The sequence below is a fragment of the Loxodonta africana genome, chromosome 20, assembly GCF_030014295.1.
Source record: "Loxodonta africana isolate mLoxAfr1 chromosome 20, mLoxAfr1.hap2, whole genome shotgun sequence".
Lineage (NCBI taxonomy): Eukaryota > Metazoa > Chordata > Mammalia > Proboscidea > Elephantidae > Loxodonta > Loxodonta africana.
In genome coordinates, this window is record NC_087361.1 from 66,274,436 (window position 1) to 66,296,380 (window position 21,945).

The 21,945-nt window shown below is 39.8% G+C and overlaps 1 protein-coding gene across 7 annotated transcripts in view; it reads right to left on the reverse strand.

The window, feature by feature from the left end:
• The window catches only part of CR1 (complement C3b/C4b receptor 1 (Knops blood group)), a 130,654-nt gene that overhangs the window by 9,686 nt on the left and 99,023 nt on the right, over positions 1 to 21,945 (reverse strand). For 4 of the 7 annotated variants that reach the window (XR_010318748.1, XM_023548392.2, XM_023548391.2 and 1 more), the window contains one exon: positions 10,007 to 10,030. The exons of 1 other annotated variant lie outside the window; for it this stretch is intronic. Coding sequence is in view for 5 of the 6 variants with exons in the window: in XM_023548392.2 (XP_023404160.2) it covers positions 10,007 to 10,030 (24 nt within the window). In the remaining variant the exon portion in view is untranslated. Of the gene's footprint in view, positions 1 to 10,006; positions 10,031 to 19,263; positions 19,385 to 20,968; positions 21,154 to 21,945 lie in introns of those variants that run through there. 2 more of the 7 variants (XM_064273270.1, XM_064273268.1) reach the window with 2 other exon arrangements.

The window sequence follows — 21,945 nt, forward strand, 5'->3', positions numbered from 1 at the left end:
ATCATTGCAGCTACTGTGTCAATCATCTCGTTGAGGGTCTTCCTCTCTTTCGCTGACCCTCTGCTTTCCCCAGCTTGATGTCTTTTTCCAGGGACTGATCCTTCCTGATAACATGCCCAAAGTAAGTAGATGAAGTTTAGCCATGCTTGTTTCTAAAGAGCATTCTGGTTGTACTTCTTCCAAGACAGATTTGTTTGTTCTTCTGGCAGTCCATGGTATATTCAATATTCTTTGCCAACACCAAAATTCAAAGGTTTTCCTTAATCATTGTCTAGCTGTCACTTACATACAAGGCGACTGAAAACAGCATGGCTTAGGTCAGGTGCACCTCAGTCCTTAAAGCGACATCTTTACTTTTGAACTTTTTTTTTTTTTAAATTGTGCTTTAGGGTGAAAGTTTACAGCTCAAGTTAAATCTCTTATACAAAATTTTATACACATGCTGTCATGTGACACTAGTTGCAATCCCTGCAATGTGACAACACATTCCCCCTCTCCACCCCAGGTTTCCTGTGTCCACTTTAAGGAGGTCTTTTGCCGTAGATTTGACCAATGCAATATGTCATTTGATTTCCTGACTGCTGCTTCCATGGGCGTTGATTGCAGATCCAAGTAAAATGAAACCCTTGACAACTTCAATCTTTTCTCTGTTTGTCATGATGTGGCTTATTGGTCCACTTGTGAGGATTTTTATCTTCTTTGTGTTGAGGTGTAATCCATACTGAAGGCTGTAGTCTTTGATGTTTATCAGTAAGTACTTAAGTCCTCTTCACTTTCAGCAAGCAATGTTATATCATCCGCACATCTCAGGTTGTTAATGAGTCTGCCTCCAATCCTCATGCTGAGTTCTTTCTTCATATGGTCCAGCTTCTCAGATTATTTGCTCAGCATATAGATTGAATAAGTATGGTGAAAGGATACAACTCTGTCACACACCTTTCCTGATTTTAAACCATGCGATATCCTCTTAGTCTGTTTGAACAACTGCCTCTCCATCTATGTACAGGCTCCTCATGAGCACAATTGAGTGTTCTGGAATTCCCATTCTTGCCAATGTTATCCATAATTTGTTATGATCCACACAGTCAAATGCCTTTACATAGTCAACAAAACACAAGTAAACATCTTTCTGGTACTCTCTGCTTTCAGTCAAGATCCATGTGACATCAGCAATGATATCCCGTCCTCTTCGGAACCCAGCTTGAATTTCTGGCACTTCCCTGTCAATGTACTGCTGCAATTGTTTTTGAATTATCTTCAACCAAATTTTACTTGTGGGTGATATTAATGATATTGTTGGATAATTTCCGCATTCTGTTGGATCACCTTTCTTTGGAATGGGCACAAATATGGATCTCTTCCAGTTGGTTGGCCAGGTAGCTGTCTTCCAAATTTCTTGGCATAGACAAGTGAGCACCTCCAATACTGCACCTGTTGAAACATCTCAACTGATATTCTGTCAATTCCTGAAGTCTTGTTTTTCACCAATGCCTTCAGCTTGGACTTTTTTCCTTCACTACCATTGGTCCTTGATCATAGGCTACCTCCTGAAATGGTTGAATGTCAGCCAATTCTTTTTGGTACAGTGACTCTGCATTCCTTCCATCTCTTTTGATGCTTCCTGTATCGTCCGTTGTTCAACATTTTGCCCATATAATTCTTCAATATTGCAACTTCAATGTTGCAATTTATTCTTCAATTCTTTCAGCTTGAGAAATGCTTAGTGTGTTCTTCCCTTTTAGTTTTCTATCTCCATGTCTTCGCACATGTCATTGTAATACTTCACTTTGTCTTCTCGAGCTGCCCTTTGAAATCTGCTTAGCTCTTTTACTTCATCATTTCTTCCATTCGTTTTAGCTGCTCTACGTTCAAGAGCAAGTTTCAGAGTCTCTTCTGACATCCATTTTGATCTTCTCTCTTTCCTCTTTTTTAAATGACTTTTTGCTCTTTTTCATGTATGTCCTTGATGTCATTCCACAACTCATGTGGTCTTCAGTCCTTAGTGTTCAATGCATCAAATCTATTCTTGAGATGGTCTCTAAATTCAGGTGGGATATACTTAAGGTATTTTGGCTATTTTCTTTGTAATTGAATTTGCAATAAAAGATATTTCAGAGATCCGGGGCCAAGATGGCGGACTAGGTGGACGCTACCGTGGATCCCTCTTGCAACAAAGACTCGGAAAAACAAGGGAATCGATCACATACATAACAATCTACGAACTCTGAACAACAAGCACAGACTTAGAGACGGAAAACGAACAAATACGGGCAGACAGCGACTGTTTTCAGAACTAGGAGCCAGCGCACCAGGCAGGTGACCTTCGGAGCTCGATCTGGGGCAGAGCCCAGGGGGGCAGACGGCACAGAAAGGGGGCCCAACCCTTGCCCCCCGAACCCATCCCGGGAGGAAGTCTAGCAGGTTGGCGCGGGCAGCGTAGGGGCCCAGCCGGAGGGAGAAGCACCCGGGAGGCAGTGACTGATCTGGGAGGGGGGAGAACAGCGTCCCAGCTGGGGTGCCGTCCCGCCGGGAGTTAGGCAAGAAGCCGACGGGGCGCGAGCGGGGGGGGGGGTCAACTATATTTCCCTAAAGTGACCCCAGGGCGGGGCCCACACGTTCGTGCGGGAAGACGCACACCCAGTCCGCGCGTGCGGTGCGGCACACCAGAGAGAGAAATCCCCGGAAGTGTCTGGTCTCAAAGCAGGGAAAGCAGCATCCCAGACGGGGAGCCATTCCGCTGGGATCTGGGCGCGCGCGCGCGCGGGCGGGGCATGAGCGCGGGGTCCATTTTTATTACCCTGAATTGACCCAGGGGGCAGGACCACCTGGTTGTGCGAGTGACGCCCTCCCAGTTTGCGCGAGAGGTGTGGCACACCGGAAGGAGAAGTCCCCGGGAGGAAGTGATTGGTCCCGAAGCGCAGAAAGTAGCGTCCCAGACGGGGTGACGTCCTGCCAGGACTTGGGCGCGCGCATGAGCGGGGCGTGAGCGCGGAGTCCATTTTTATTGCCCTGAATTGACCCAGGGGGCGGGCCCACCTGGCCGTGCAGGTGACGCCAACCCAGTTCGCGCGAGAGGTGTGGCGCTCCGGAAGGAGAAGTCCCCGGGAGGAAGTGACTGGTTCCGGAACGGGGAAAGCAGCGTCTCAACCCGGAAGTCATCCCGCTGGGATTTGGGTGCGCGCACAGGCGGGGCGTGACTGCGGGACCCAATTATAATCGCCTGAATAGACCCTGGGGGCGGGCCCACCTGTGCGTGCGGGAAACGCCCACCCAGTGCCCATGAGCGGTGCCGCGCACCGGAGGAAGTCCCCAGGAGGAAGTGACTGGTTTCCGAGCAAGGAAAGCAGTGTCCTAGCCAGGGACCCGTCCAGCCCAGATTTTGGCGAACGGGGGCGGAGCGTGAACGTGGTGTTCAGCTCTATATTCTGTGGTGCTACACTCCTAGCTCTCAGATCCCTCCCCCACCCTCCTCAGGCGACCCCATTAACATCCAAATACCCGGAGCCAGAGAGAGAATTCAGATAGGGATCTGACTGCATTTTTTTTTAGCTGACTACTTGGAAAATCTAGTTTCCCAGTGATGGCTCGGAGACAGCAGTCCATATCAAACCACATAAAGAAACAGACCATGACAGCTTCTCCAACCCCCCAAACAAAAGAATCAAAATCTTTCCCAAATGAAGATACAATCCTGGAATTATCAGATACAGAATATAAAAAACTAATTTACAGAATGCTTAAAGATATCACAAATGAAATTAGGATAAATGCAGAAAAAGCCAAGGAACACACTGATAAAACTGTTGAAGAACTCAAAAAGATTATTCAAGAACATAGTGGAAAAATTAACAAGTTGCAAGAATCCATAGAGAGACAGCATGTAGAAATCCAAAAGATTAACAATAAAATTACAGAATTTGACAACGCAATAGAAAGTCAGAGGAGCAGACTCGAGCAATTAGAATGTAGACTGGGACATCTGGAGGACCAGGGAAACAACACCAACATAGCTAAAAAAAAAAATCAGATAAAAGAATTAAAAAAAATGAAGAAACCCTAAGAATCATGTGGGACTCTATCAAGAAGGATAACTTGGGAGTGATTGGAGTCCCAGAACAGGGAGGGGGGACAGAAAACACAGAGAAAATAGTTGAAGAACTCCTGACACAAAACTTCCCTGACATCATGAAAGACGAAAGGATATCTATCCAAGATGCTCATCGAACCCCATTTAAGATTGATCCAAAAAGAAAAACACCAAGACATATCATCATCAAACTTGCCAAAACCAAAGACAAACAGAAAATTTTAAAAGCAGCCAGGGAGAAAAGAAAGGTTTCCTTCAAGGGAGAATCAATAAGAATAAGTTCAGACTACTCAGCAGAAACCATGCAGGCAAGAAGGGAATGGGACGACATATACAGAGCACTGAACGAGAAAAACTGCCAACCAAGGATCATATATCCAGCAAAACTCTCTCTGAAATATGAAGGAGAAATTAAGATATTTACAGATAAACACAAGTTTAGAGAATTTGCAAAAACTAAACCAAGACTGCAAGAAATGCTAAAGGAGATTGTTTGGCCGGATGACCAATAATATCAGGTACCAGCACAATACAAGGTCACATAACAGAATGTCCTGATATCAACGCAACTCAAACAGGGAAAGCACAAAAACAAACAAATTAAGACTAATTCTAAAAAATAAATAAATAAACAAAATAATACACACAACAGGAAATCATGGAAATCAATAGATAAACGATCAAAATAATCAAAAAGAGGGACTAAATATAGGAGGCATTGAACTGCCAGATGGAGAGTGATACAAGGCGAAATAGAAGGATACAAGTTAGGTTTTTACTTAGAAAAATAGGGGTAAATAAAAAGGTAACCACAAAAAGGAATATCAATTCCATAACTCAAGAAAAAAGCCAAGAAAAACGTAACGACTCAATAAACACAAAGTTAAACATTATGAAAATGAGGATCTCACAAGCTACTAAGAAAAACGTCTCAGCACAAAAAAGCATGTGGAAAATGAAATGGCCAACAACACACATGAAAAGGCATCAGAATGACAGCACTAAAAACTTACTTATCTATAATTACGCTGAATGTAAATGGACTAAATGCACCAATAAAGAAACAGAGAGTCACGGACTGGATAAAAAAACACGATCCATCTATATGCTGCCTACAAGAGACACACCTTAGACTTAGAGACACAAACAAACTAAAACTCAAAGGATGGAAAAAAATATATCAAGCAAACAATAAGCAAAAAAGAAGAGGAGTAGCAATATTAATTTCTGACAAAATAGACTTTAGACTTAAATCCACCACAAAGGATAAAGAAGGACACTATATAATGATAAAAGGGACAATTGATCAGGAAGACATAACCATATTAAATATTTATGCACCTAATGACAGGGCTGCAAGATACATAAATCAAATTTTAACAGAATTGAAAAGTGAGATAGACACCTCCACATATATAGTAGGAGACTTCAACACACCACTTTCGGAGAAGGACAGGACATCCAGTAAGAAGCTCAACAGAGACACGGAAGACCTACTTACAACAATCAACCAACTTGACCTCATTGACTTATACAGAACTCTCCACCCAACTGCTGCAAAATATACTTTTTTTTCTAGCGCACATGGAACATTCTCTAGAATAGACCACATATTAGGGCATAAAACAAATCTTTCCAGAATCCAAAACATCGAAATATTACAAAGCATCTTCTCAGACCACAAGGCAATGAAGCTAGAAATCAATAACAGAAAAACTAGGGAAAAGAAATCAAATACTTGGAAAATGAACAATACCCTCCTGAAAAAAGACTGGGTTATAGAAGACATCAAGGAGGGAATAAGGAAATTCTTAGAAAGCAACGAGAATGAAAATACTTCCTATCAAAACCTCTGGGACACAGCAAAAGCAGTGCTCAGAGGCCAATTTATATCAATAAATGCACACATACAAAAAGAAGAAAGAGCCAAAATCAGAGAACTGTCCCTACAACTTGAACAAATAGAAAGTGAGCAACAAAAGAATCCATCAGGCACCCGAAGAAAACAAATAATAAAAATTAGAGCTGAACTAAATGAATTAGAGAACAGAAAAACAATTGAAAGAATTAACAAAGCCAAAAGCTGGTTCTTTGAAAAAATTAACAAAATTGATAAACCATTGGCTAGACTGACTAAAGAAAAACAGGAAAGGAAACTAATAACCCGAATAAGAAACGAGAAGGACCACATCACAACAGAACCAAATGAAATCAAAAGAATCATATCAGATTACTACATAAAATTGTACTCTAACAAATTTGAAAACCTAGACGAAATGGATAAATTCTTGGAACAATACGACTTACCTAAACTAACACATTCAGAAGTAGAACAACTAAATAGACCCATAACAAAAAAAGAGATTGAAACGGTAATCAAAAAACTCCCAACAAAAAAAAGTCCTGGCCCAGATGGCTTCACTGCAGAGTTCTACCAAACCTTCAGAGAAGACTTAACACCATTACTATTGAAGGTATTTCAAAGTATAGAAAAAGACGGAATACTACCCAACTCATTCTATGAAGCTACCATCTCCCTGATACCAAAACCAGGTAAAGACATTACAAAAAAAGAAAATTTTAGACCTATATCCCTCATGAACATAGAGGCAAAAATCCTTAACAAAATTCTAGCCAATAGAATCCAACAACACATCAAAAAAATAATACACCCTGATCAAGTGGGATTTATACCAGGTATGCAAGGCTGGTTTAATATCAGAAAAACCATTAATGTAATCCATCACATAAATAAAACAAAAGATAAAAACCACATGATCTTATCAATTGATGCAGAAAAGGCATTTGACAAAGTCCAACACCCATTTATGATAAAAACTCTAACCAAAATAGGAATTAAAGGAAAATTCCTCAACATAATAAAGGGCATATATGCAAAGCCAACGGCCAATATCACTCTAAATGGAGAGAACCTGAAAGCATTTCCCTTGAGAACGGGAACCAGACAAGGATGCCCTTTATCACCGCTCTTATTCAACATCGTACTTGAAGTCCTAGCCAGGGCAATTAGGCTAGACAAAGAAATAAAGGGTATCCAGATTGGTAAGGAGGAAGTAAAGCTATCACTATTTGCAGATGACATGATCGTATACATGGAAAACCCTAAGAAATCCTCCAGAAAACTACTGAAACTAATAGAAGAGTTTGGAAGAGTCTCAGGATATAAAATAAACATACAAAAATCACTTGGATTCCTCTACATCAACAAAAAAAACACCGAAGAGGAAATAACCAAATCAATACCATTCACAGTAGCCCCCAAGAAGATAAAATACTTAGGAATAAATCTTACCAAGGACGTAAAAGACCTATACAAAGAAAACTATAAAACTCTGCTACAAGAAATTCAAAAGGACACACTTAAATGGAAAAACATACCCTGCTCATGGATAGGAAGACTTAACATAGTAAAAATGTCTATTCTACCAAAAGCCATTTATACATACAACGCACTTCCAATCCAAATACCAATGTCATACTTTAAGGGAATAGAGAAACAAATCACTAATTTCATATGGAAAGGAAAGAACCCCCGGATAAGCAAAACATTACTGAAAAAGCAGAAGAAAGTGGGAGGCCTCACCCTACCTGATTTCAGAACCTATTATATAGCTACAGTAGTCAAAACAGCCTGGTACTGGTACAACAACAGGCACATAGACCAATGGAACAGAATTGAGAATCCAGATATAAATCCATCCGTTTATGAGCAGCTGATATTTGACAAAGGACCAGTGTCAGTCAATTGGGGAAATAATAGTCTTTTTAACAAATGGTGCTGGCATACCTGGATATCCATTTGCAAAAGAATGAAACAGGACCCATACCTCACACCATGCACAAAAACTAACTCCAAGTGGATCAAAGACCTAAACATAAAGACTAAAACGATAAAAATCATGGAAGAAAAAATAGGATCTACCCTAGGAGCCCTAATACAGGGCATAAACAGAATACAAAACATTACCAAAAATGATGAAGAGAAACCAGATAACTGGGAGCTCCTAAAAATCAAACACCTATGCTCATCTAAAGACTTCACCAAAAGAGTAAAAAGACCACCTACAGACTGGGAAAGAATATTCAGCTATGACATCTCAGACCAGCGCCTGATCTCTAAAATCTACATGACTCTGTCAAAACTCAACCACAAAATGACAAACAACCCAATCAAGAAGTGGGCAAAGGATATGAACACACATTTCACTAAGGAAGATATTCAAGCAGCCAACAGATACATGAGAAAATGCTCTCGATCATTAGCCATTAGAGAAATGCAAATTAAAACTACGATGAGATTCCATCTGACACCAACTAGACTGGCATTAATTCAAAAAACACAAAATAATAAATGTTGGAGAGGCTGCGGAGAGACTGGAACTCTCATACACTGCTGGTGGGATTGTAAAACGGTACAACCACTTTGGAAATCCATTTGACGTTATCTTAAACAGTTAGAAATAGAACTACCATACAACCCAGAAATCCCACTCCTCGGAATATACCCTAAAGATACAAGACCCTTCACACAAACAGATATATGCACACCCATGTTTATTGCAGCTCTGTTTACAATAGCAAAAAGCTGGAAGCAACCAAGATGTCCATCAACGGACGAATGGGTAAATAAATTGTGGTATATTCACACAATGGAATACTACGCATCGATAAAGAACAGTGACGAATCTCTGAAACATTTCATAACATGGAGGAATCTGGAAGGCATTATGCTGAGCGAAATGAGTCAGTTGCAAAAGGACAAATATTGTATAAGACCACTATTATAAGATCTTGAGAAATAGAAAAAACGGAAAAGAACACATACTTTTGTGGTTACAAAGGGGGGAGGGAGGTAGGGAGGGAGGGAGAGGGCTTTTTATTGATCAATCTGTAGATGGGAACTGCTTTGGGTGAAGGGAAAGACAACACTCAAAACAAGGAAGGTCAGCCTAATTGGACTGGATTAAAAGTAAAGAGGTTTCCGAGATAAAATGAAAGCTTCAAAGGTCAGCGAAGCAGGGGCTGGGGTCTGGGGAACTTGGTTTGAGGGGACTTCTAAGTCAATGGGCAAAACAATTCTATTATGAAAACACTCTGCATCCCACTTTGAATTGTGGCACCTGGGGTCCTAAATGCCAACAAGCAGCCATCTAAAATACATTAATTGGTCTCAACCCACCGGGAGCAAAGGCAAAGGAAGAACACCAAGGTCACACGACAACTAAGAACCCAAGAGACAGAAAGGGCCACTTGAACCAGAGACCTACATTATCCTGAGACCAGAAGAACTAGTTGGTGCCCGGCCACAATCGATGTCTGCCCTGTCAGGGAACACAACAGACAACTCCTGAGGGAGCAGGAGACCAATGGGATGCAGACCCCAAATTCTCATGAAAAGACCACACCTAATGGTATGATTGCGACTAGAGGAATCCCAGAGATAATGCTCCCCAGAACTTCTGATGGCACAGGACAGGAACCATCCCCGAAGACAACTCATCAGGCATGAAAAGGACTGGTCAGTGGGGGGGAGAGAGATACTGATGAAGAGTGAGCTAATTAAATCAGGTGGACACGGGAGAGTGTGTTGGCAACTTTTGACTGGAGGGGGGATGGGAAGATAGAGAGAGAGGGAAGATGGTAAAATTGGCACGAAACGAGAGACTGTAAGGGCTGACTCAATGGGGGAGAGCAAGTGGGAGAAGGGAGTAAGATGTATGTAAACCTACATGTGACAGACTGATTGGAATGGTAAATGTTCACTTGAAGCTTAATAAAAATTAAAAAAAAAAAAAAAAAAGATATTTCAATCTGTTCTTTTACATTTTATTTATTATAAGTAAATACTTACTGTTAGAAGATACTAGAGTTCCTCAGCCAGCCCTTAATAAAACTTACCAACTACGAGAACGTCACGTGTGCCTAAAAGGAAGACAAAAGGCACAAAACATTAGTCTGGCGCACAACATGGTAAAACAGGATCTCTCAGTTATAGAGTGTTTTTCCAGCAGTCTTTTTTTTTTTTTATTCAAATATAAAATGCCATTGGTTTCACGTACGCAATCTCATTTTATCTTGTGCGATTAGTCAAACTTGTTTTTTCTTTTTTTTGATAAGTGATTTTTGTTTTTTATTGTGCTTTAAGGGAAAGTTTACAATTCAAGTCAGTTTCTCATACAAAAACTTAATACATATATTGTTATGTGACTCTGGTTGCTCTCCCTACAATGTGACAGCACGCTCCTTTTCTCCACTCTGTATTTCTTGTGTCCATTCAACCAGCTCTTGTCCTGCTTTGTCTTCTCATCTGGCCTCCAGACAGGAGCTGCCCACATAGTCTCATGTGTCTACTTGAGCTAGAAGCACACCCCTCACCTGTATCATTTTATGTCTTGTAGGTCAGTCTAATCTTTGTCTGAAGAGTTGACTTTGAGAATGGTTTTAGTTTTGGAATAACAGAGAGTCCAGGGTTCCCTCCACTCTCAGTCAGACCATTAAGTCTGGCCTTTTTACAAGAATTTGAGGTCTGCATCCCACTTTTCTCCTGCTCCATCAGGGATTCTGTGTTGTGTTCCCTGTCAGGAAAGTCATTGGTAGAAACTGGGCACCATCTAGTTCTTCCTGTCTCAGGCTGATGGACTGTCTGGTTTATGTGGCCCTTTCTCTTGGGCTGATATTTTCCTTGCGCCTTTGGTGTTCTTCATTCTCCTTTGCTCCATGTGGGTTGAGATAAGTTTGATGCATCTTAAATGGCCGCTTGCTAGCTTTTAAGACCCCAGATGCCACTCATCAAAGTGGGATGCAGAACATTTTCTTAATACACTTTGTTATGCAAATTGGCCTAAAGAAAAAAAAAATTGGCCTAGATGTCCCTAAAACCATGGTCCCCAGAGCCCCGCCCCTGCTACTCTGTCCCTCAAAGTGTTTGGTTGTATTCAGGAAACTTCTTAGCTTTTGGGTTAGTCCAGCTGTGCTGACTTCCCCTGTATTGTGTATGGTCCTTCCCTTTACCTAAAATAATTCTTGTCTATCTAATTAGTGAATACCCCTCTCCTTTTTTCCCTCCCCACCCTCGTAACGACCAAGGAATGTTTTCTTCTGTGTTTAAAACTTTTCTTGAGGTCTTGTAATAGTGATCTCATACCCTATTTGTCCTTTTGCAACTGATTGATTTCACTCAACATAATGCCTTCCAGATTCCTCCATGTTATATTTCACGGATTCATCATTGTTCTCTATTGCTATGCTGTATTCCATTGTGTGAATATACCATAATTTGTTTATCCATTCATCCGTTGATGGGCACCTTGGTTGTTTCCATCCTTTTGCTATTGTAAACAGTGCTGCAATGAACATGAGTGTGCGTATATCTATTTGTATGAAGGCTTTCATTTCTCTAGGATATATTTCAAGGAGTGGGATCGCTGGATCATATGGTAGTTCTATTTATAGCTTCCTAAGAAAGTGCCAAAGCAATTTCCAAAGTGGTTGTATCATTTTACATTCCCACCATCAGTGTATAAGTGTTCCGGTCTCTCCACAACCTCTCCAACATTTATTATTTTGTGTTTTTTGGATTAATGCCAGCCCTGTTAGTGTGAAATGGTATCTCATTGTAGTTTTGATTTGCATTTCTCTAATGGCTAACGATTATGAGCATTTACTCATGTATCTGTTAGCCGCCTGAATGTCTTCTTTGGTGAAGTGACTGTTCATATCCTTTGCCCATTTTTAATTGGATTATTTGTCTTTTTGTTGTTGAGGTTTTACAGTATCTTGTAGATTTTAGAGATTAGACACTGATAGGCTTTGTCATAGGCAAAATTTTTTTCCCAGTCTGTAGGTTGTCTTTTTACTCTTCTGGTGAAGTCTTTGGAATAGCGTGTTTGATTTTTAAGAGCTCCCAATTATCTAGTTTTTCTTCAGCGTTCTTAGTAATGTTTTGTATACTGTTTATGCCATGTATTAGGGCTCCTAGCATTGTCCCTGTTTCTTCTTGCATGATCTTTATTGTTTTAGAGTTTATATTTAGGTCTTTGATCCATTTTGAGTTAGTTTTTGTGCATGGCGTGAGGTATGGTTCTTGTTCCATTTTTTTTGCACATGGATATAAAGTTAGGCCAGCACCATTTGTTAAAGAGACTGTCTTTTCCCCATTTAACTGACTTTGGACCTTTGTCAAATATCGGCTGCTCATATATGGATGGATTTATGTCTGGATTCTCAATTCTGTTCCATTGGTCTATGTATCTGTTGTTGTACCAGTACCAGGCTGTTTTGACTACTGTGGTGGTATCATAAGTTCTAAAATGAGGTAGTGTGAGGCCTCCCACTTTGTTCTTCTTTTTCAGTATGTTTTACTTATCTGGGGCCTCTTCCCTTTCCAAATGAAGCTGGTGATTTATTTCTCCATCTCATTAAAAAATGCCATTGGAATTTGGATCAAGATTGCATTGGATCTGTAGATTGCCTTAGGTAGAATAGACATTTTCACAATGTTGAGTCTTCCTATTCACGAGCAAGGTATGTTTTTCCACTTACATAGGTCCCTTTTGGTTTCTTGCAGTAGTGTCTTGTAGTTTTCTTTGTAGAGGTCTTTTATGTCTCTGGTTAAATTTATTCCTAAGTATTTTATCTTCTTGGGGGCTATTGTAAGTGGTATTGATTTGATGATTTCTTTGATGTTCTCTTCATTGGTGTAGAGGAATCCAACTGATTTTTGTATGTTTATCTTGTATCTTGATTCTTTGCTGAAACCTTCTATTAGTTCCAGTGGTTTTCTTGCTCCATGTGGGTTTTCTGTGTATAAGATCATATTATCTGCAAATAGGGATACGTCTTCCTTACCGCTTTGGATGCCCTTTATTTCTTTTTGTAGCCTAACTACCCTGGCTAGGACCTCCAGCATAATGTTGAATAAGAATGGTGAAAAAGGGCATCCTTGTCTGTTCTCAAGCAGAATGCTTTCAGCTTCTCTCCATTTAGGATGATGTTGGCTGTTGGCTTTGTATAAATGCTCTTTATTATGTTGAGGAATTTTCCTTCTATTCCTATTTTGCTGAGAGTTTTTAATCATGAATATGTGTTGGACTTTGTCAAATGCCTTTTCTGCCTCAATTGATAGGATCATGTGGTTCTTGTCTTTTATTTATGTGGTAGATTACATTGATTGTTTTTCTAATGTTGAACCATTCCTGCATACCTAATATGAATCCCACTTGGTCACAGTGAATTATTTTTTTGATATTGTTGAATTCTATTGGCTAGAATTTTGTTGAGGATTTTTGTATCTATGTTCATGAGGGACATTGGTCTGTAATTTTCTTTTTTGTGTGTATAGTTTTGGTATCAGGGTTATGCTGGCTTCATACAATGAGTTTGGGAGTATTCCATCCTTTTGTATGCTCTGAAATATCTTTACTGTTTCTCTTCTTAAATTAATATTTTTATCATAAAAGTAACATAATCGAAGTAGAAATTTGCATGACGGAAAAAATGAAAGATATGACCCATAATGGTAATACCCTGAGCATTCTGGTATATTCTCTCATGGTATGTTTTTCCATGCATCTAAGTTTTTAGTTTTTTTTTTTTTATGATACATAGAAATGCAAATTACATAGGGACAAACCAATATAATCAGTTCTAGTGGATGTATTATAGTTTATTTAGCATTTTCTATGCTTAAGTCATTTCTATTTTATTATGAAACCCTTGATAAAAATACAAAAAAAAAATTTTGCATTAATTTTAAGTTTTTTCCTTTAACTATAAAAATTAATATTTTACATTAATTCGTTCAGATTCCTACAAGGGCTAATGGGCACGAACATTTGTATTATTCTCTACACATATTGAATACTTGTTTTTCATAAGGGCTTTTGCCAATTTATACTGGTACTTTCAACATAAATCAGGATATCATCATATTCTTACTTCTTATTGTTCACATAAAAACTTTTTTATTGGAGGCAGAGCCAAGATGGCGGAATAGATAGATGCTTCCGTCGAGCCCTCTTTACAACAAAGACCCGAAAAAACAAGTGAAACGAGTATATTTGTGACAAGCTGGGAGCCCTGAGCATCAAAAGCAAGCTTAGACAATGAACTGAGGGGCAGGGGGAGGAAGAGGCCGTTCAGAAGTGAGAGGAGTTACCTGACCTGAATCGCGGGGAGCCCTCAGGCACCATTCCCTGAGCGGTGGCTGCGGTGGCGGGCTGGCACTAGCATTCGGCTATAGTTTCCTCAGAGAGAAGCAGCCAGCCACACAGCCCAGTCACACCTCTGGAACCTGAGAAGAATGGCACTTCTGGCAAAAGCTAAGTACTTGCATATATTTTACTGTCCCCCCCCCTCCCCCCGCCCAAGCTGGCTTCAGCGGCTGAGTCCCTGGGACTGAGATAGACCCTGGTGAGCACCTAGAGCCAACCTTCTGGCCTTGGGGAAGGAAAAAATTTGCAACTGCAGGGAAAAGATAATTTGCTAGCTCCATTAACAGTGGGAGCTCAGGACAGAAGTGGCTCCTGTCCAGGCATAAACCGTCCGTGGACCTTGAACACCTTTCCCTTCTGCATGGACCTGTGTGGGCCTATGTCTGGAGAATAGGCCCTTGTTGGCAAACTCCAACCATTTCAGCTGTGTGGCGGAGAGGTGGGTGTTTGACGTTTGACATTGCTTTGCCTATTAAACAAGGTCCTCACCTACCCACAACAGGGACCTAAGGACTGGTAGCTGCACTCAGGTCACCCAGCCACCCACGACAGGGGTCCAAAGATGACTGGTACCTCCCAGTCTTTACAACCAAAAACTTTGGGTGCCCATGGTTTGTCTGCAGAACCCACCCACCAGCATGCTCTAGGGAACAGGGACTCGTTTTCCTCAGAGACACTCGGGGGTCTGTTCTCAGCTCCCTGCTTGTTCAGAGCGTGACCCCCTGCTGCAATCAGATACTGGTATATACGCCAATCATCCCTGCCCCTCTAAGACTGTAGGACAGAGCCTGTACCACACACTTGATATCAGCTACCTGAAAACCTGAGATGAATTCATACAAGAAAACTGAATGGACTCCTAGACTGAAATACCTGATAACAGCTCTAGCCTGCTGGGGACAGGACACCAGAGCTCCAAAGGTGAAAATAATCAAGCCAACTCACTCAAGCAACCCATAGGGGTGTACCAAAAGAAAACAAAGCAAGCAGCTATGACACAGTAAGCAAGCATAAACTAATACAATAACTTATAGATGGCTCAGAGACAACAGTCAATATCAAGTCACATAAAGACACAGGCCATGATCACCTCAACAGGCTCTCAAAACAAAGAATCCAGGGATCTTTTAGATGAAAGTGCATTCCTGGAATTACCAGATGCAGAATACAAAAGTGTAATATACAGAACCCTTCAAGACATCAGGAAGGAAATGAGGCAATACACAGAACAAGCCAAGGAACACACAGATAAAGCAACTGAAGAAATTAGAAAGATTATTTAAGAACATAATGAAAAGTTCAATAAAGTGGAAAAATCCACAGACAGACAGCAATCAGAAATTCAGAAGATTAACAATAAAATTACAGAATTAGATAACTCCATAGAAAGTCAGAGGAGCAGAATTGAGCAAGTAGAAGCTAGAATTTCTGAACTTGAAGATAAATCAATTGGCACTAATATATTTGAAGAAAAATCAGGTAAAAGAATTAAAAAAAAATTAAGAAACCTAAGAATCACATGGGACTCTATCAAGAGAAATAATCTATGAGTGATTGGAGTACCAGAAGAGGGAGGGATAACAGAAAATACAGAGAAAATTGTTGAGGATTTGTTGGCAGAAAATTTCCGTGATATTGTGAAAGATGAGAAGATATCTATCCAAGATGCTCATTGAACTCCACATAAGGTAGATCTGAAAAGAAAGTCACCAAGACATATTATAATCAAGCTTGCCAAAATCAAAGATAAAGAGACAATTATAAGACAAGCGAGGGGTAAAAGAAAAGTCACCTACAAGGGAGAGTTAATAAGAATAAGCTGGGACTACTTGGCAGAAACCATGCAGGCAAGGAGGCAATGGGAGGACATATTTAAAAAATCGAAGGAAAAAAATTGCCTGCCAAGAATCATATATCCATCAAAACTGTCAAATAGGAAGGTGAAATTAAGACATTTCCAGATAAACACAAGTTGAGGGAATTAGTAAAAACCAAACCAAAACTACCAGAAATACTAAAGGGAGTTCTTTGGTTAGAAAATCAATAATATCAGGTATCAACCCAAGACTAAAACACTGGGCAGAGCAACCAGAATTCAACCCAGATAGGGAAATCCAAAAAAACGAAGCAAGAAGAAAAAAAAAAAAAAGCCCAACACAGGGTAACGGCGATGTTATTATATAAAAGAAGACAACATTAAAATAATAAAGAGGGACTAAGAAATGTAATCATACACCTTCCATATGGAGACCAAGATACGGCGATACAAAGAAATAAAAGTAAGTTTTAAATTTAGAAAAATAGGGGTAAATAATAAGGTAACCACAAAGGAGACAAACTATCCTACTCATAAAAATAAAATGCAAGGGAAAAATACAGACTCAGCAGAAACAAAATCAACAACAAATAGGAGGAAAGGACAATATATAAAGAAAATCCACTCAGCACGTAAAATCAAGTGGGAAAAAGAAACTGTCAACACACAAAAAAAGACATCAAAATGTTAGCACTAAATTCATACCTATCCATAATTACCCTGAAAGTAAATGGACTAAATGCACCAATAAAGAGACAGAGAGTGGCAGAATGGATTAAAAAACAAGATCCGTCTATATGCTGCCTACAAGAGACATACCTTAGACTTAGAGACACAAACAAACTAAAACTCAAAGGATGGAAAAAAATATGTCAAGCAAACAACAATCAAAAAAGAGCAGGAATGGCAATATTAATTTCTGACAAAATAGACTTTAAAGTTAAATCCATCAGAAAGGATAAGGAAGGACACTATATAATGACTAAAGGGACAATACACCAAGAAGATATAACCATATTAAATATTTATGCATACAATGACAGGGCTGCAAGATACATAAAACAAACTCTATCAGCACTGAAAAGTGAGATAGACAGCTCCACAATAATGGTAGGAGACTTCAACACACCACTTTCGGTGAAGGACAGGACATTCATAAAGAAGCTCAATAAAGACACGGAAGATCTAAGTGCCACAATCAACCAACTTGACCTTGTAGACATACACAGAAAACGCCACCGAACAGCAACCAAGTATACTTTCTTTTCTAGTGCACATGGAACATTCTCTAGACTAGACCACATATTAGGTCATAAAGCAAGCCTTAGCAGAATCCAAAACACTGAAATATTACAAAGCATCTTCCCTGACCATAAGGCCATAAAAGTGGAAATCAATAATAGGAAAAGCAGGGAAAAGAAATCAAAGACTTGGAAACTGAACGATACCCTGCTCAAAAAAGACTGGATTATAGAAGACATTAAGGATGGAATAAAGAAATTCAGAGAATCCAATGAGAATGAAAACGCTTCCTATCAGAACCTTTGAGACACAGCAAAGCAGTGCTCAGATGCCAATTTATATCAATAAATGCACACATCCAAAAAGAAGAAAGGGCCAAAATCAAAGAACTAACTCTACAATTTGAACAAATAGAAAGAGAGCAATGAAAGAAACCCAGAGGCAAAAGAAAACAAATAATAAAAATTAGAGCTGAACTAAATGAAATGGAAAACAGAAAAATAATTGAAAGAATTAACAAGACTAAAAGCTGGTTTTTTGAAAAAATCAACAAAATTGATAAACCACTGGCCAAACTGACAAAAGAAAAACAGGAGAGGAAGCAAATAACCCGAATAAGAAATGCGATGGGCGATATTACAGCAGACCCAACTGAAATTAAAAGAATCATATCAGATTACTATGAAAAACTATACTCACATTTGAAAACCTAGAAGAAATGGATGAATTCCTGGAAACACGCTACCTACCTAAACTAACAGAAACAGAGGTAGAACAACTAAATAGACCCATAACAAAAGAAGAGCTTGAAAAGGTAACCAAAAAACTCCCAACAAAAAAAAGCCCTGGTCTGGAAGGCTTCACTGCACAGTTCTACCAAACTTTCAGAGAAGAGAGAACACCACTACTACTAAAGGTATTTCAGAGCATAGAAAAGGATGGAATACTCCCAAACTCATTCTATGAAGCCACCAAATCCCTGATACTGAAACCAGGTAAAGACACCACAGGAAAAGAAAATTATAGACCTATATCCCTCATAAATGTAGATGCAAAAATCCTCATCAAAATTCTAGCCAATAGAATTCAACAACACATCAAAAAAATAATTCACCATGACCAAGTGGGATTCATACCAGGTATGCAGGGATGGTTCAACATTAGAAAAACAATTAATGTAATCCACTGCATAAATAAAACAAAAGACTAGAATCACATGATTTTATCAACTGATGCAGAAAAGGCATTTGACAAAGTTCAACAGTCATTCATGATAAAAACTCTCAGCAAAATAGGAATAGAAGGAAAATTTCTCAACATAAAAAAGGGCATTTATACAAAGCCAACAGCCAACATCACCCTAAATGGAGAGAGCCTGAAAACATTCCCATTGAGATCGGGAACCAGACAAGGATGGCCTTTATCACCACTCTTATTCAGCATTGTGCTGGAAGTCCTAGCCAAAGCAATTGGTCTAGATAAAGAAATAAAGGCATCCAGATTGGCAAGGAAGAAGTCAAAGTATCTCTAATCGCAGATGACATGATCTTATACAAAGAAAACCCTAAGGAATCCTCCAGAAAACTACTGAAACTAATAGTTCATTAGAGTATCGAGACACAAGATAAACATACAAAAATCAGTTGGATTCTTCTACACCAACAAAAAGAACATCGAAGAGGTAATCACCAAATCACATCATTTACAGTAGCCCCCAAGAAGATAAAATACTTAGGAATAAATCTTACCAGAGATGTAAAAGACTTATACAAAGGAAACTATAGTACACTTCTGCAAGAAACCGAAAGAGACTTACATACGTGGAAGAACATACCTTGCTCCTGGATGTGAAGATTTAACATTATAACAATGTCTATTCTAATAAAAGTGATCTCTGCATTTAATGCAATTCCGACCCAAATCCCAAGGACATTCTTTAATGAGATGGAGAAACAAATCACCAACTTCATATGGAAGGGAAAGAGGCCCCGGATAAGTACAGCATTACTGAAAAAGAAGAACAAAGTGGGAGGCCTTACTTTACCTGATTTTAGAACCTATTACACCACCACAGTAGTCAAAACAGCCTGGTACTGGTACAACAAGAGATACATGGACCAATGGAATAGAATTGAGAATCCAGACATAAATCCATCCACATATGAGCAGTTGATATTTGACAAAGGCCCCCAAAACAGTTAAATGGGGAAAAGACAGTCTTTTTAACAACTGGTGCTGGCATAACTGGATATCCATCTGCAAAAACATGAAACAAGACTCATACCTCACTCCATGTACAAAAACTAACTCAAAATGAATCAAAGACCTAAATATAAAATCTAAAAAGATAAAGATCATGGAGGAAAAAATAGGGACCATGTTAGGAGCCCTAATACATGGCATAAACAGTATACAAAACATTATAAAGAATGTCGAAGAAAAACTAGATAACTGGGAGCTCCTAAAAATCAAACACCTGTGCTTATCCAAAGACCTCACCAAAAGAATAAAAAGGTTACCTACAGACTGGGAAAGAGTTTTTAGCTATGACATTTCTGATCAGCGCCTGATCTCTAAAATCTACATGATACTGCAAAAACTCAACTGTAAAAAGACAAATAACCCAATTAAAAAATGGGCAGAAGATATGAATAGACACTTCACTAAAGAAGACATTCAGGTAGCCAACAGATACATGAGGAAATGCTCAGGATCATTAGCCATTAGAGAAATGCAAATCAAAACTACAATGAGATTTCATCTCACTCCAACAAGGCTGGCATTAATCCAAAAAAGCACAAAAGAATAAATGTTGGAGAGGCTGCGGAGAGACTGGAACACTTCTACACTGCTGGTGGGAATGTCAAATGGTACAACCACTTTGGAAATCGATTCGGCGCTTCCTTAAAAAGCTAGAAATAGAACTACCACACGATCCAGCAATCCCACTCCTTGGAATATATCCTAGAGAAATAAGAGGCTTTACATGAACAGATATATGCACACCAATGTTTATTGCAGCACTGTTTACAATAGCAAAAAGATGGATGCAACCAAGGTGCCCATCAACGGATGAATGGATAAATAAATTATGGTAAATTCACATGATGGAATACCACGCATCGATGAAGAACAGTGAGGAATCTGTGAAACATTTCATAACATGGAGGAACCTGGAAGGCATTATGCTGAGTGAAATTAGTCAGTTGCAAACGGACAAATATTGTATAAGACCACTATTATAAGAACTGGAGAAATAGTTTAAACTGAGACTAACACATTCTTTTGTGGTTACGAGAGGGAGGAGGGAGGGAGGGTGGGAGAGGGTTATTCACTAATTAGATAGTAGATAAGAACTACTTTAGGTGAAGGGAAAGACAGCACACAATACAGGGGAGGTCAGCACAACTGGGCTAAACCAAAAGCAAAGAAGTTACCTGAATAAACTGATTGCTTCGGAGGCCAGCGTAGCAGGGGCAGGGGCCTGGGGATCATGGTTTCAGGGGACATCTAAGTCAATTGGCATAATAAAATCTATTAAGAAAACATTCTGCATCCCACTTTGAAGAGTCGTGTCTGGGGTCTTAAATGCTAGCAAGCGGCCATCTAAGATGCATCAATTGGTCTCAACCCACCTGGATCAAAGGAGAATGAAGAACACCAAGGACACAAGGCAATTACGAGCCCAAGAGACAGAAAGGGCCACATGAACCAGCAACTACAGCATCCTGAGACCAGAAGAATTAGATGGTGCCAGGCTACAACCGTTGACTGCCCTGACAGGGAACACAACAGAGAACCCCGGAGGGAGCAGGTAAGCAGTGGGATGCAGACTCCAGATTCTCATAAGACCAGACTTAATGGTCTGACTGAGACTGGAAGGACCCCAGTGGTCATGGCCCCCAGACTTTCTGTTGGCCCAGGACAGGAACCATTCCTGAAGCCAACTCTTCACACAAGGATTGGACTGGACAATGGGCTGGAGAGGGAGGCTGGTGAGGAGTGAGCTTCTTGGATCAAGTGGACACTTGAGACTATGTTGGCATCTCCTGCCTGTAGGGGAGATGAGAGGGTGGAGGGGGTTAGAAGCTGGAAAAGGACACGAAAAGAGAGAGTGGAGGGAGAGAGCAGGCTGTCTCATCAGGGGGAGGGTAATTGGGAGTGTGTAGCAAGGTGTATATAGGTTTTTGTGTGAGAGGCTGACTTGATTTGTAAACTTTCACTTAAAGCACAATAAAAATTATTAAAAAAAAAACTTTTTTGTTGTCATTAATTTAATGGGTAAAAAATTCTACCTTGTTCTTTTACATTTTTTCCGTTCTAGTGAGGCAAAACAGTTTCCATACATTTATGGGCCAGGGTCGAAGAATATTTACATTCTTTCTGCCAATCCTGCCTTCTAAGATACTTTTTGTACTTCCCCTCTTCTGGGGCTGTGTTGTGTTGACCAAGCTAATAGGCAAAGCTAGAGCTCTGAAGAAACTCCATTTACCTCAGAAATGGCATGGAGACTTTTGTGAACCAAGAAGATCCAGAAAGTGAGAGGAGCAGCAGGAAAGAGGCCAGCT